Below are 12,945 nucleotides of genomic sequence, written 5' to 3' on the forward strand. Positions count from 1 at the left end.
GGATTATCCAACATAGTTTAGTGTAATTTAGATCATAAAATTATTACCATTTTTAAATCTTGTAAGTATATTAAAGTTATAGCTCTAATTAATATTTTAATTTATTTTATTTTAAAATGTGATATTATATAATATACATATACATATTATTAAATGTTACATCTCATTTTATATATTGAACTTCAATTTTGTAATTTTCAAAAGTGGTGTACAGCATCCTGAGGCACTTACATTTTTGTCTCTGCCTGTGGCTAATATTTATCTCTTTACCTTATCTGTCAAAATGAAAATTTAGATTTTACAGCAAAAAATTAAAGTAAATTATATGTACTGGACTTTAAATATAGTTCTCTGACACAACATTTAAGATGGCCAGCTTTACTCTTTTAAACTGTAGTTTGGAATTATCTTTGAGCATTGATGAATTTCTTTTGATTTTCTCTTATTTTCAGATCAACAAAATGACTGTAATAAATCCTGATCCTGCCTTTGGTCTGGATATTTAGTAGCTCTGTATTTGTTTTCTTTGATAGCAACATGCATTAATATTTATAACCATTTTCCTTTGCAGCATCTCCCAGATGGCTCTGCGCCCAGTGCACATGTTGAATTTTATCTTTTACCATATCCCAGTGAAGTTCGTAGGAGGAAAACAAAATCTGTTCCAAAATGTACAGACCCCACTTACAATGAAATTGTAAGTATGAGTCATCTTTTGTCCAGTCATTTTGTATTTTTCTTACCATTTTTCAGCTTAACAACCAAATATGGAAAATTTGCAGTAATTGACAGCATTATTTCATGAAGGAAAGATATTTTCCGAAATAGTAGCAGTATGCTTATCACTCTCCTAGATGCTATGGGCACTGGAAAATACAGATTCTGCTTTCAAAGCTCTTATAAACCAATTTGCAAGTTGTGGCTAACCTCCAGCAAGAGCCCAAGACTTGTTTTGCATACTAACATTATTCCTGACTTCATCTTATTTTCTCTAACCTTATTCTCCTTTACCTGATTTTCCTTACCTAATAATTTTATCATGTATTACCTTGGGTATAACAGTAAATCTCATAAAATCCCTTTTGAAAAACTAAAAAATAAATACAAAATACAAATGGAAGTTAATGTATATTATAAATAGCTCTCTAATTTATTTGTAATGTGCAATTTGAACATTTAATTCTCTAACTTCTTTCTAAGGCAAGCTCCCACATTTATTCTCTTGATTCCATCCTTTCCCATCTCCTCTGCACCTTGCTCAGCTCCTTATTTGTGTTCCTTTTCTTATGGCTGTCTCATCCACAGGATCCTCCACTCAGAAATATTAAAAAACAAAAACAAAAAACTCCCCAACTCAGGCTTGCTAAGTAAATTTTCTTTCCCTCCCTATCACCTCCAAACTTTTCCAGAATTAACCCACATGACCTGCTTTCCTTTCATCTCTCCCTTTCATCCTTGAATGCTTTGCAATGTGGATTCTGACCTTTATTGATAGGAGTCTATTGATGCCCCTTGAATAAAGTACTAACTGCCAAATCCAAAGAGCCCTCAGGCTCTCGTGCCTGGATCAGTTATACAGCAGCACTACTGTCCACACCCCCATTCCTGAAATCTCCCTTTCACTTTTTGAGTTGTACCTTTTCTTAATTCTCTTCCGTTTTCGCTACCTACTTTCTCATTTTCGTTCATTGTTATTCTTTCTCTTAAAATATTATTGTTTGCTGAAGTTACATGATCCACCTTCATCTCCTCTTCCTGTATATACTCCCACACGTATCTTGAGGATCCACAAAGTTTTATCTATCACCTATGGGTAAGTTGCATCTGAATTGACTCCTAAAACCCTGGTTTCTGTCTCAAGCTTTTTTTTTTTTTTGAGATGGAGCGCCTCACTCTGTGTCAAGCAGGCTGGAGTGTAGTGGCACAATCTCAGCTCACCACAACCTCCACTTCCCAGGTTCAAGCAATTCTCCTGTTTCAGCCACCCAAGTAGCTGGGATTACAAGCTCCCACCACCACATCCGGCTAATTTTTGTATTTTTAGCAGAGATGGGGTTTTGCCATGTTGGTCAGGCTGGTCTCAAACTCCTGACCTCAGGTGATCCGCCCGCCTCAGCCTCCCAAAATGCTGGGATTACAGGCGTGAGCCACCACGCCCAGCCTCTCTCGCACTTTTACCTGATTACTGGAGAGTTCCATCTGAATGTCTCATAGGCACTTTTAGATCAGGTTTTCCTGCATTCATTCTTTCTTTTATAGATGGTACCTTTGCTGTCAAAACTAAGAAACTCTTTGCCTAGCACTGAGTCTCAAAGATTTTCTCTTACATTTTTTTCTAAAAGTTGTACAGTTTTACATTTTACATTTAAGTACATTATCCATTTTGAGTTACATTTTTAATAGAATGTGATGTTTAAGTCAAGGCTCTTTATTTCCCCACTGTGGATACCAATTATTCCAGCACTATTTGTTGAAAAGGCAATTTTTCCTCCACTGAATTTCTTTTGTACCTTTGTCAAAAATTAGTGGGGAATATTTGTGTTCTTATACTCTTTTTGTTGCCCCATACTTAGCCATATTTTCAGATCACACCCGACAGCTTGTCATTCCCTGAATGGACTTTAGGATTTTGTGATAGAACTCATGCCACCATTCACCTCTCTCTGCTCTTCTCTGCCTGCTTTGAGACTGATCTCAGATGTGAACTCTGTGAACACTGTCACCTCGTGGACTCACACCACATTTATAATCCTTTCTTCAGTCCTACACAGTTTTTCTTCTAGTATATCATAAACTTCTCCAGGGTGGGGTAAATGTCTTATCCTTTTTAATATTTTTAAATTAAAAATATTTTTAGTTACCTCTAAAAAGATGTGTAATAAATATTCGGGGCAGTTTTATATGTGACACTTTGTGTGTGTGTATGTGTGTGTGTGTGTGTGTGTGTAAAATGCGAATACATGTATATACTGCATATAGAGAGAGAAAGAGATTCTCTAAACTAGTAAGGAAAATTATTTTGACACTATTATTTGTCATGATGTCAACAGTGAGAAGTGTACATCTCCCAACAATATATCACTGTTTCTTTTCATACTTTTTGAGTACAAGTCTCCATGCCTCACTATCAAGAAACTTCTCAGACCCTGTGCGAGGCGTGAGCATTTGCAGTATAAGAAAACATGTCATAACAAGAAACCACTAACAATTCAGAATAATTTAAATAAACTTGTGTTATGTTTCAAGCTTTAGGTATTATAAGAAAACAGCAGTAAATATATATTCGTGGAAGATTATTTTATAATTCTTGGTGTGCACATAACTTTTCTGAGGGCTTGCAATAATCTAGGTCCTCACACATCCATACCCCACTGATTAAAAATCACTACAAATCTTTCTCAATTGATCTATACTTGTCGCATGAATAGACACTTTATACTTTGGACACATTTTAAATTGCTTCAAAAACCACAGCCCATGCATAGCCAATTCCAATCAGAACATAGTCCAATCAAGCAGAAATTTGAAGTAGTGTGTGTATAAGTGACGATTTGAGTAGTGTAGGCATTAGGACAGTAAGAGGTTTCTACATCATATAAACAATTCTAGCAACGAAGCTGGTTGAATTCCAAGAGCCAAAAGGAAAAAAAGGCCACAATGGCTAATTTAATTTTTTTCACTCTGTGTCTGTATCAACACAACAAGAATATTTATAGGAAATGCAAAGAAGCACACTAGATTTTAACTCTGATTTTACTTTCTCTTGCCCTCAGTAGTGATGTAGGACCCCATCTTTGTGTCAAACTCCTCAGTCTCTTGTGTGCAACCTCAAGAACACCTTACTAGATGTCTTTACCAATAAGCCCAGTGCTTACTAGAGAGCCCAGTGAGTTATCACAGGGCATCTACCTTGTTTTAAAATTTCCTCCGCTTCAACCACCTCGCCGAGTACTGCTGCATCAACCACTCACCACAGCTGGGATTTCTCAAACTGTAAAAGCCGTGTGCTGTTCTGTGAAGTGGGAGAGGATGACCTCACTCTCCTCTTTATATAAATCTCTTAGAGGAGTACAAAGAAGATATTACATTGCATACCAATGTCTTACAAAGCCTTTTGTGAAAATAGTTCTTTTTATTTTTATTCCTATCCTCCTTTCTCTTTAATATCCAGAGATGAGAAAGGCTGGGTCGGGGACACAGACAAGTGACAGAGTCTCCACCCTTCACATACTGAGGCTTTGATGTAGGGCCAAGCTTGTCTATTTGACCCTTTGCAGAGTGAGCCCCATTAGGCTTCATCAGCAGTCTCCCTGAAAACCCCTGTCATTTACAAATCCCAGTGATAGGCACGGCTGGTCTCAAGATGGGGCTGGGGCTGGGGGTGTGAGTGCTCAGGGAACTGCCATACAGCTTGAAGAAGCAGAGCTGAGATTCCGGGCTCCAAAGCCTCTTTCCACGCCATTACTTTTGCCATCTTGTTAAAAACCATCATTTTTCTCACAATTCATTAGAAATACAGAATTTCTACCCTATGACAAAATTACATGCTTATAGTCAATATATTTTGTATATTGTAATCTTTTCTTATATATTATTCTGTTGTAAGGGATAAAGGGAAAATTAGAAAGAACAGAACAGGAACATTCTATGCATTTTACATGCCTTAAAATATCCTGCAGAGTATACAGTGATTACTTAGCACAATGCCAAGTATATGGCACACTCAGTAAGCTATAGTTATTGTTATCTGTGTTATAATCTTATTGCAACTTCAACGTGATGAAAATTGTATTTGTAAGTGAAGACAATGTGACCCAGAAGTCACACAACTATATATCAAGCCCAGAACTGCCTGATTCCAAAGCTCATGGTTACCGCACTACACTATGCTGTGTTATTCCTACCTGTCTCCACCCACGGAGTACTCCTGTTCTCACTTTTGAACTCTTTCTTTCATTATCCTGCCTCCTCTACCACTTCCCACAAGCACTAGAGACACTCCAGTTCCTATCTTCTTGTTCTCATTTCAATCATGAAAATACACGTTAGAATTATTTACTAGACCCTTGTGTCAACTAATGTTCAGTACATTCTTGGAATGTTCTGTATATGTTAATAGATATGAATTACCTTAAGTGTTTTCTATTAGACATAATAATTCCAAACCCACACATTTAGTTATTTGTCAGAAGGTAGTAAAGACTTAGCTCATGCCTACAGGCAAAAATTATTAGAAAGAGAAATTTAAAAAGCTATTTATTTTTGGTTCTGAGTATGTACCAGAACCATTTTTTTTGTTCTGAATATGCAGAATATATATTAAATCCTTTGACGAAAGGTCTCAAGGAATATAACTGTCTCTGTACTTCGCTAACATTAGCCACTAATTATTCTTTGCTCAGTTAAAAAGAGTACTTACTATTTAACAACATTATGGATGCACCAAAGCAATTAGAATAAATATTTATCATCTATAATGCACAATGATTACATGTTTATAAAACTTCAGTCACTTTTAAGAAAGTAACATTTCTTAATAAAACCGAGGGAAAAAAATAATAAAAAACTTTGGAATTTAAAATAAATAAAGTAATAAAAAGCTTTGGAATTTAAAATAAAGTAATAAAAAAACTTTGGAATTTATAATAAATAAAGTAATAAAAAACTTTGGAAGTTCAAATGTTTGTATTTTAACGAGGAAAGCAATTAATTCCTAAAGTCACTTCTTGAAGCTTTTAGCTTGCTAAATACCTGGGAGACTCAGTTCTGTCTGGAAGGGTCTTCTCCAGTCAATTGATGCAAAATATTAAGAAACAACTGTTCCTTTTTGTGTATTTGATGGATCTTTTTCAGCTATAATTTATTGGTGTCTAATATGTTCCAGGCTTTGTAGCAAGCCTTATATTCATTATCTCATTTCTTCCTCCCTATAATGCTAAAAGGTAAGGATTATCATCATTATGCAAATGAGAAAACACACAGTTGACAACAGGTTCATGAAAATATAAATTATTGATATGTTTTTTAAAAACTTACAGTTTATGACTTATTCATACAATTCACAGAGTCCTTAGCCAGATTTCCCCATTTTTCTGCATCATGTACAGTCACACTTTGAGGGTTCATTTCTCTGTCTTCTCTGTAAAATAAGAGAGGAGTTCATCAGCTGAACATGATGCAGGAAGAAAAATGGAGAATAGTTCAGACAGTTCAAAATAGCCACTTAGAGAAAAGGAAAAGGAGTTTACTCTGAAGTCCTGGAAAGATTTCCAGGCAGCATTGGGTGTCTAGTTGTTAAAAAACATGAATTACAGTGGTAGGATTCTGAGATTTTTTTTAAGGCAACTCTGAAAATCCTTTATTATCCCAGGAAAACTCAATAGGTGAAATGGAATAATGTGAATGAGCAACACTAGAAAACTAAACCATAATCTCCTGTGTGGAATGAGAGTAGAGGATCAGGGTAGACCGCATTCGCGTATCAGATTGTATCTCATGCCCTTCGATTGAAATTATTTACTTGTTAAGTGAATCATTATTCAGAGCCACTAGCAGATTGATCTGGAACTGAATTTCACTGATAATGTAATGAAAGGTAGGCCTATGCTGTGCAAAGTACTGGAAACTGAATCCATGCCCACAGGGGAGGCCGCCCAGTGAACTCAGAGGGCTGCCCTCTGAAGTCGTCTCCTCTGCTTCTTTTTGACATATATTGAGAAAGTTTCTATCTTGTGACTTGCCTGTAAAAAGCAAGCAAGTTTGTAGCAGTATATGAAATTCCTTTTCTAAATGTGTTCTAAGACATTTCCCTGGTAACCATGCCAGCTTTCCACTCAGCTCTCTCCTCCTTTCATGATAAATAACTAATTTCTTTGCAGTAATATACCTTTACGTTGCTTTACCACTGCGGATTGCCGGTGGACCTGTAACTTACTTCCTGGACGTTATGAAAGGACAGCTGAACAGATCCCTTTTGGAAAAAAAAAAAGTCACAAAAAAAGAACAAGACTTGAAACTGTATATAAAGCATAATTACAAGTCAGATTCTGAATCAGTGATTATATATAGAAAACAAAAAGAACATCAAAATCTTAACTGTAATTATCTCCCAATGGTGAAAATTCCAATTATTTTCTTCCTTTTTGGTATTTTTTTGTGTTGGTTTCATACAGATTTTATTTAATGAACGTGTATTTTCATAATTTAAAAATCAGCAATTTTGAATAAATAAAAGTAACCATAGTATTACTTCTGCACATGTACAAGAAAATATCATTGTGCCACATTTAAGTAGCAAAGGGAAATCATAGAAATTGGTCTGTTTTATGGTCACAAAGACGGGAAGCATAAAGACTGGGGATTCCAAAAGAGGGAAGAAGGAAGAAGGAGACCAGCGGTGGAAAAACTACCTATTGGGGGCTATGTTCACTACTTGGGTAACATGATCATTAGAAGCCCAAGCCACAGCATCACACAATATACCCCTGGTACAAACCTGCATGTCTATTCCCCTGAATCTAAAATTGAACACAAAAATTGGTCTATTTTTCCTTAGTAACCTTCAACACAGAAGAATGATGTTCTTTTTTTATTTTTATGAATACATAATAGCTGTACATATTTATGGGATATAAAAGGTGAATAATATTTAAATTTCTTCCTAGAGAGTAATTTACCATCTTTCTAAATATAGAGTGGGCAATTCTTAGTAGAATCAGTAAATTCTAAGATTCTTACAAAAATAGCCTGTCATTAAACTCTGTTATGTTAGCAGAACCTTTAGCTTTTCAGAATAAACGTTAGAAATAAAAGAGTCTGACATTAACCTATCTATGCCAGGGTACAAGATATTAGCAGCTAATTTTTTTTTTATTAAAAGCAACACTCAAAAAAGAGATGTATTTAAGCATTTCTGAATTATATTTTCATTATTTTCTCCCTTTTTAGGTAGTATATGATGAAGTCACAGAGCTCCAAGGACATGTCTTAATGCTTATTGTGAAGAGTAAAACTGTATTTGTGGGAGCAATTAACATCCGACTCTGTAGTGTCCCACTCAATGAAGAAAAATGGTACCCATTAGGAAACAGTATAATTTGACCATTGCTATGAACATATGCATAATTCATTAACTACTTGTATTTTTTTTCACTTCTGGGCCTCTGAATCTCATAAGTAAGGCATCTTTGTTGTCAAAGATAGCACAGGGTATTAAGGACACCAAAAAAATCAGAATTAGTATTTTGTGTTGTTTATTTTCTACCTGTGCTTTCACTGTTTTTTTCATAATCTTTTCTCCTTCAGTGGAGTACTGATTGCATGAAATTTGATGTGTAAAATAATAAAAGACCTTCATTAAATGATTTTAATATATTTTAAATTAAACATAGGTTTACATTTGTTTTAATTGTGTGTCTCCAGTTAAAAGCAGTATTTCTAATGTATTTTATAAGAAACACAATCATATAAATAAACCTCATCAATTAATTCAAGATCTAGGTATACCTGTAATCGATTTTTAAAATTTAAATTAAATATACCTATATACCTACTCATAATCTTACTTATTGAGGGAATTGGTACATTTCAGCAGAATGCTGTATTATTTTCTATCAGAAAACCAAAACATAAATCCTGAAATCCTTAAATTCAATTGTTGGCAAAAACTTCTTTGTAGTTTTTCACCCTCTTCACCACCAATCAATTCATTGTCACTGGATTTCTCCCACCCAGAGGCATGATTTAAACTTGGTTATGCCTGGACTCCAAGATCTGAAACTCTGAAACTCTCCCTTCTGATCAAATTTCTTATCTATGCACATTATTTTCCTTACTTCTCAGCCTACTTTCAGAGTCACCATTACCATGGCAAACTATCCCACAGATTTCCACCTGCACAGTGGGTAAAATTTAATGCACGATGCCACATTCTTTTTTTTTTTTTTTTTTTTAATTATACTTTAAGTTCTAGGGTACATGTGCATAACGTGCAGGTTTGTTACATACCTATACATGTGCCATGTTGGTGTGCTGCACCCATCAACTCGTCAGCACCCATCAATTCATCATTTATATCAGGTATAACTCCCCAATGCAATCCCTCCCCCCTCCCCCCTCCCCATGATAGGCCCCACTGTGTGATGTTCCCCTTCCCGAGTCCAAGTGAGCTCATTGTTCAGTTCCCACCTATGAGTGAGATCATGCGGTGTTTGGTTTTCTCTTCTTGTGATAGTTTGCTAAGAATGATGGTTTCCAGCTGCATCCATGTCCCTACAAAGGACGCAAACTCATCCTTTTTTATGGCTGCATAGTATTCCATGGTGTATATGTGCCACATTTTCTTAATCCAGTCTGTCACTGATGGACATTTGGGTTGATTCCAAGTCTTTGCTATTGTGAATAGTGCCGCAATAAACATACGTGTGCATGTGTCTTTGTAGTAGCATAATTTATAATCCTTTGGGTATATACCCAGTAGTGGGATGGCTGGGTCATATGGTACATCTAGTTCTAGATCCTTGAGGAATCGCCATACTGTTTTCCATAATGGTTGAACTAGTTTACAATCCCACCAACAGTGTAAAAGTGTTCCTATTTCTCCACATCCTCTCCAACACCTGTTGTTTCCTGATTTTTTAATGATTGCCATTCTAACTGGTGTGAGATGGTATCTCATTGTGGTTTTGATTTGCATTTCTCTGATGGCCAGTGATGATGAGCATTTTTTCATGTGTCTGTTGGCTGTATGAATGTCTTCTTTTGAGAAATGTCTGTTCATATCCTTTCCCCACTTTTGGATGGGGTTGTTTGTTTTTTTCTTGTATATTTGTTTGAGTTCTTTGTAGATTCTGGAAATTAGCCCTTTGTCAGATGAGTAGATTGCAAAAATTTTCTCCCATTCTGTAGGTTGCCTGTTCACTCTGATGGTAGTTTCTTTTGCTGTGCAGAAGCTCTTTAGTTTAATTAGATCCCATTTGTCAATTTTGGCTTTTGTTGCCATTGTTTTTGGTGTTTTAGACATGAAGTCCTTGCCCATGCCTATGTCCTGAATGGTACTACCTAGATTTTCTTCTAGGGTTTTTATGGTATTAGGTCTAACATTTAAGTCTCTAATCCATCTTGAATTAATCTTCGTATAAGGAGTAAGGAAAGGATCCAGTTTCAGCTTTCTACTTATGGCTAGCCAATTTTCCCAGCACCATTTATTAAATAGGGAATCCTTTCCCCATTTCTTGTTTTTGTCAGGTTTGTCAAAGATCAGATGGTTGTAGATGTGTGGCATTATTTCTGAAGGCTCCGTTCTGTTCCATTGGTCTATATCTCTGTTTTGGTACCAGTACCATGCTGTTTTGGTTACTGTAGCCTTGTAGTATAGTTTGAAGTCAGGTAGCGTGATGCCTCCGGCTTTGTCCTTTTGACTTAGGATTGTCTTGGCAATGCGGGCTCTTTCTTGGTTCCATATGAACTTTAAAGCAGTTTTTTCCAATTCGGTGAAGAAACTCATTGGTAGCTTGATGGGGATGGCATTGAATCTATAAATAACCTTGGGCAGTATAGCCATTTTCACGATATTGATTCTTCCCATCCATGAGCATGGTATGTTCTTCCATTTGTTTGTGTCCTTTTTGATTTCACTGAGCAGTGGTTTGTAGTTCTCCTTGAAGAGGTCTTTTACATCCCTTGTAAGTTGGATTCCTAGGTATTTTATTCTCTTTGAAGCAATTGTGAATGGAAGTTCATTCCTGATTTGGCTCTCTGCTTGTCTGTTACTGGTGTATAAGAATGCTTGTGATTTTTGCACATTAATTTTGTATCCTGAGACTTTGCTGAAGTTGCTTATCAGCTTAAGAAGATTTTGGGCTGAGACGATGGGGTTTTCTAAATATACAATCATGTCATCTGCAAACAGGGACAATTTGACTTCTTCTTTTCCTAACTGAATACCCTTGATTTCTTTCTCTTGCCTGATTGCCCTAGCCAGAACTTCCAACACTATGTTGAATAGGAGTGGTGAGAGAGGGCATCCCTGTCTTGTGCCAGTTTTCAAAGGGAATTTTTCCAGTTTTTGCCCATTCAGTATGATATTAGCTGTGGGTTTGTCATAAATAGCTCTTATTATTTTGAGGTACGTTCCATCAATACCGAATTTGTTGAGCGTTTTTAGCATGAAGGGCTGTTGAATTTTGTCAAAAGCCTTTTCTGCATCTATTGAGATAATCATGTGGTTCTTGTCTTTGGTTCTGTTGATATGCTGGATTACGTTGATTGATTTGCGAATGTTGAACCAGCCTTGCATCCCAGGGATGAAGCCCACTTGATCATGGTGGATAAGCTTTTTGATGTGCTGCTGAATCCGGTTTGCCAGTATTTTATTGAGGATTTTTGCATCGATGTTCATCAGGGAGATTGGTCTAAAATTCTCTTTTTTTGTTGTGTCTCTGCCAGGCTTTGGTATCAGGATGATGCTGGCCTCATAAAATGAGTTAGGGAGGATTCCCTCTTTTTCTATTGATTGGAATAGTTTCAGAAGGAATGGTACCAGCTCCTCCTTGTACCTCTGGTAGAATTCAGCTGTGAATCCATCTGGTCCTGGGCTTTTTTTGGTGGGTAGGCTATTAATTGTTGCCTCAATTTCAGAGCCTGCTATTGGTCTGTTCAGGGATTCAACTTCTTCCTGGTTTAGTCTTGGGAGAGTGTAAGTGTCCAGGAAATTATCCATTTCTTCTAGATTTTCTAGTTAATTTGTGTAGAGGTGTTTATAGTATTCTCTGATGGTAGTCTGTATTTCTGTGGGGTTGGTGGTGATATCCCCTTTATCATTTTTTATTGCGTCTATTTGATTCTTCTCTCTTTTCTTCTTTATTAGCCTTGCTAGCGGTCTGTCAATTTTGTTGATCTTTTCAAAAAACCAACTCCTGGATTCATTGATTTTTTGGAGGGTTTTTTGTGTCTCTATCTCCTTCAGTTCTGCTCTGATCTTAGTTATTTCTTGCCTTCTGCTAGCTTTTGAATGTGTTTGCTCTTGCCTCTCTAGTTCGTTTAATTGTGATGTCAGAGTGTCAATTTTAGATCTTTCCTGCTTTCTCTTGTGGGCACTTAGTGCTATAAATTTCCCTCTACACACTGCTTTAAATGTGTCCCAGAGATTCTGGTATGTTGTATCTTTGTTCTCATTGGTTTCAAAGAACATCTTTATTTCTGCTTTCATTTCGTTATGTACCCAGTAGTCATTCAGGAGCAGGTTGTTCAGTTTCCATGTAGTTGAGCGGTTTTGATTGAGTTTCTTAGTCCTGAGTTCTAGTTTGATTGCACTGTGGTCAGAGAGACAGTTTGTTATAATTTCTGTTCTTGTACATTTGCTGAGGAGTGCTTTACTTCCAATTATGTGGTCAATTTTGGAATAAGTGTGATGTGGTGCTGAGAAGAATGTATATTCTGTTGACTTGGGGTGGAGAGTTCTATAGATGTCTATTAGGTCCACTTGGTGCAGAGATGAGTTCAATTCCTGGATATCCTTGTTAACTTTCTGTCTCGTTGATCTGTCTAATGTTGACAGTGGAGTGTTGAAGTCTCCCATTATTATTGTATGGGAGTCTAAGTCTCTTTGTAAGTCTCTAAGGACTTGCTTTATGAATCTGGGTGCTCCTGTATTGGGTGCATATATATTTAGGATAGTTAGCTCTTCCTGTTGAATTGATCCCTTTACCATTATGTAATGGCCTTCTTTGTCTCTTTTGATCTTTGATGGTTTAAAGTCTGTTTTATCAGAGACTAGGATTGCAACCCCTGCTTTTTTTTGTTCTCCATTTGCTTGGTAGATCTTCCTCCATCCCTTTATTTTGAGCCTATGTATGTCTCTGCATGTGAGATGGGTCTCCTGAAGACAGCAGACTGATGGGTCTTGACTCTTTATCCAGTTTGCCAGTCTGTGTCTTTTAATTGGAG

At 36.4% G+C, this 12,945-nt stretch overlaps 1 protein-coding gene across 3 annotated transcripts in view; it reads left to right on the top strand.

The window, feature by feature from the left end:
- The window catches only part of PIK3C2G (phosphatidylinositol-4-phosphate 3-kinase catalytic subunit type 2 gamma), a 384,573-nt gene extending 376,079 nt beyond the window's left edge, over positions 1-8,494 (top strand). For 2 of the 3 annotated variants that reach the window (XM_023226229.1, XM_023226230.1), the window contains 2 exons: positions 572-697; positions 7,948-8,494. In XM_023226229.1, coding sequence (XP_023081997.1) covers positions 572-697; positions 7,948-8,100 — 279 coding nt within the window. In that variant the 3' untranslated portion in view covers positions 8,101-8,494. The remainder of the gene's footprint in view (positions 1-571; positions 698-7,947) is intronic. The other variant, XM_023226228.2, reaches the window with a different exon arrangement.
- The last annotated feature ends 4,451 nt before the right edge of the window (positions 8,495-12,945 follow it).

The sequence above is a fragment of the Piliocolobus tephrosceles genome, chromosome 10 (assembly GCF_002776525.5).
Source record: "Piliocolobus tephrosceles isolate RC106 chromosome 10, ASM277652v3, whole genome shotgun sequence".
In the NCBI taxonomy this organism is placed as follows: domain Eukaryota; kingdom Metazoa; phylum Chordata; class Mammalia; order Primates; family Cercopithecidae; genus Piliocolobus; species Piliocolobus tephrosceles.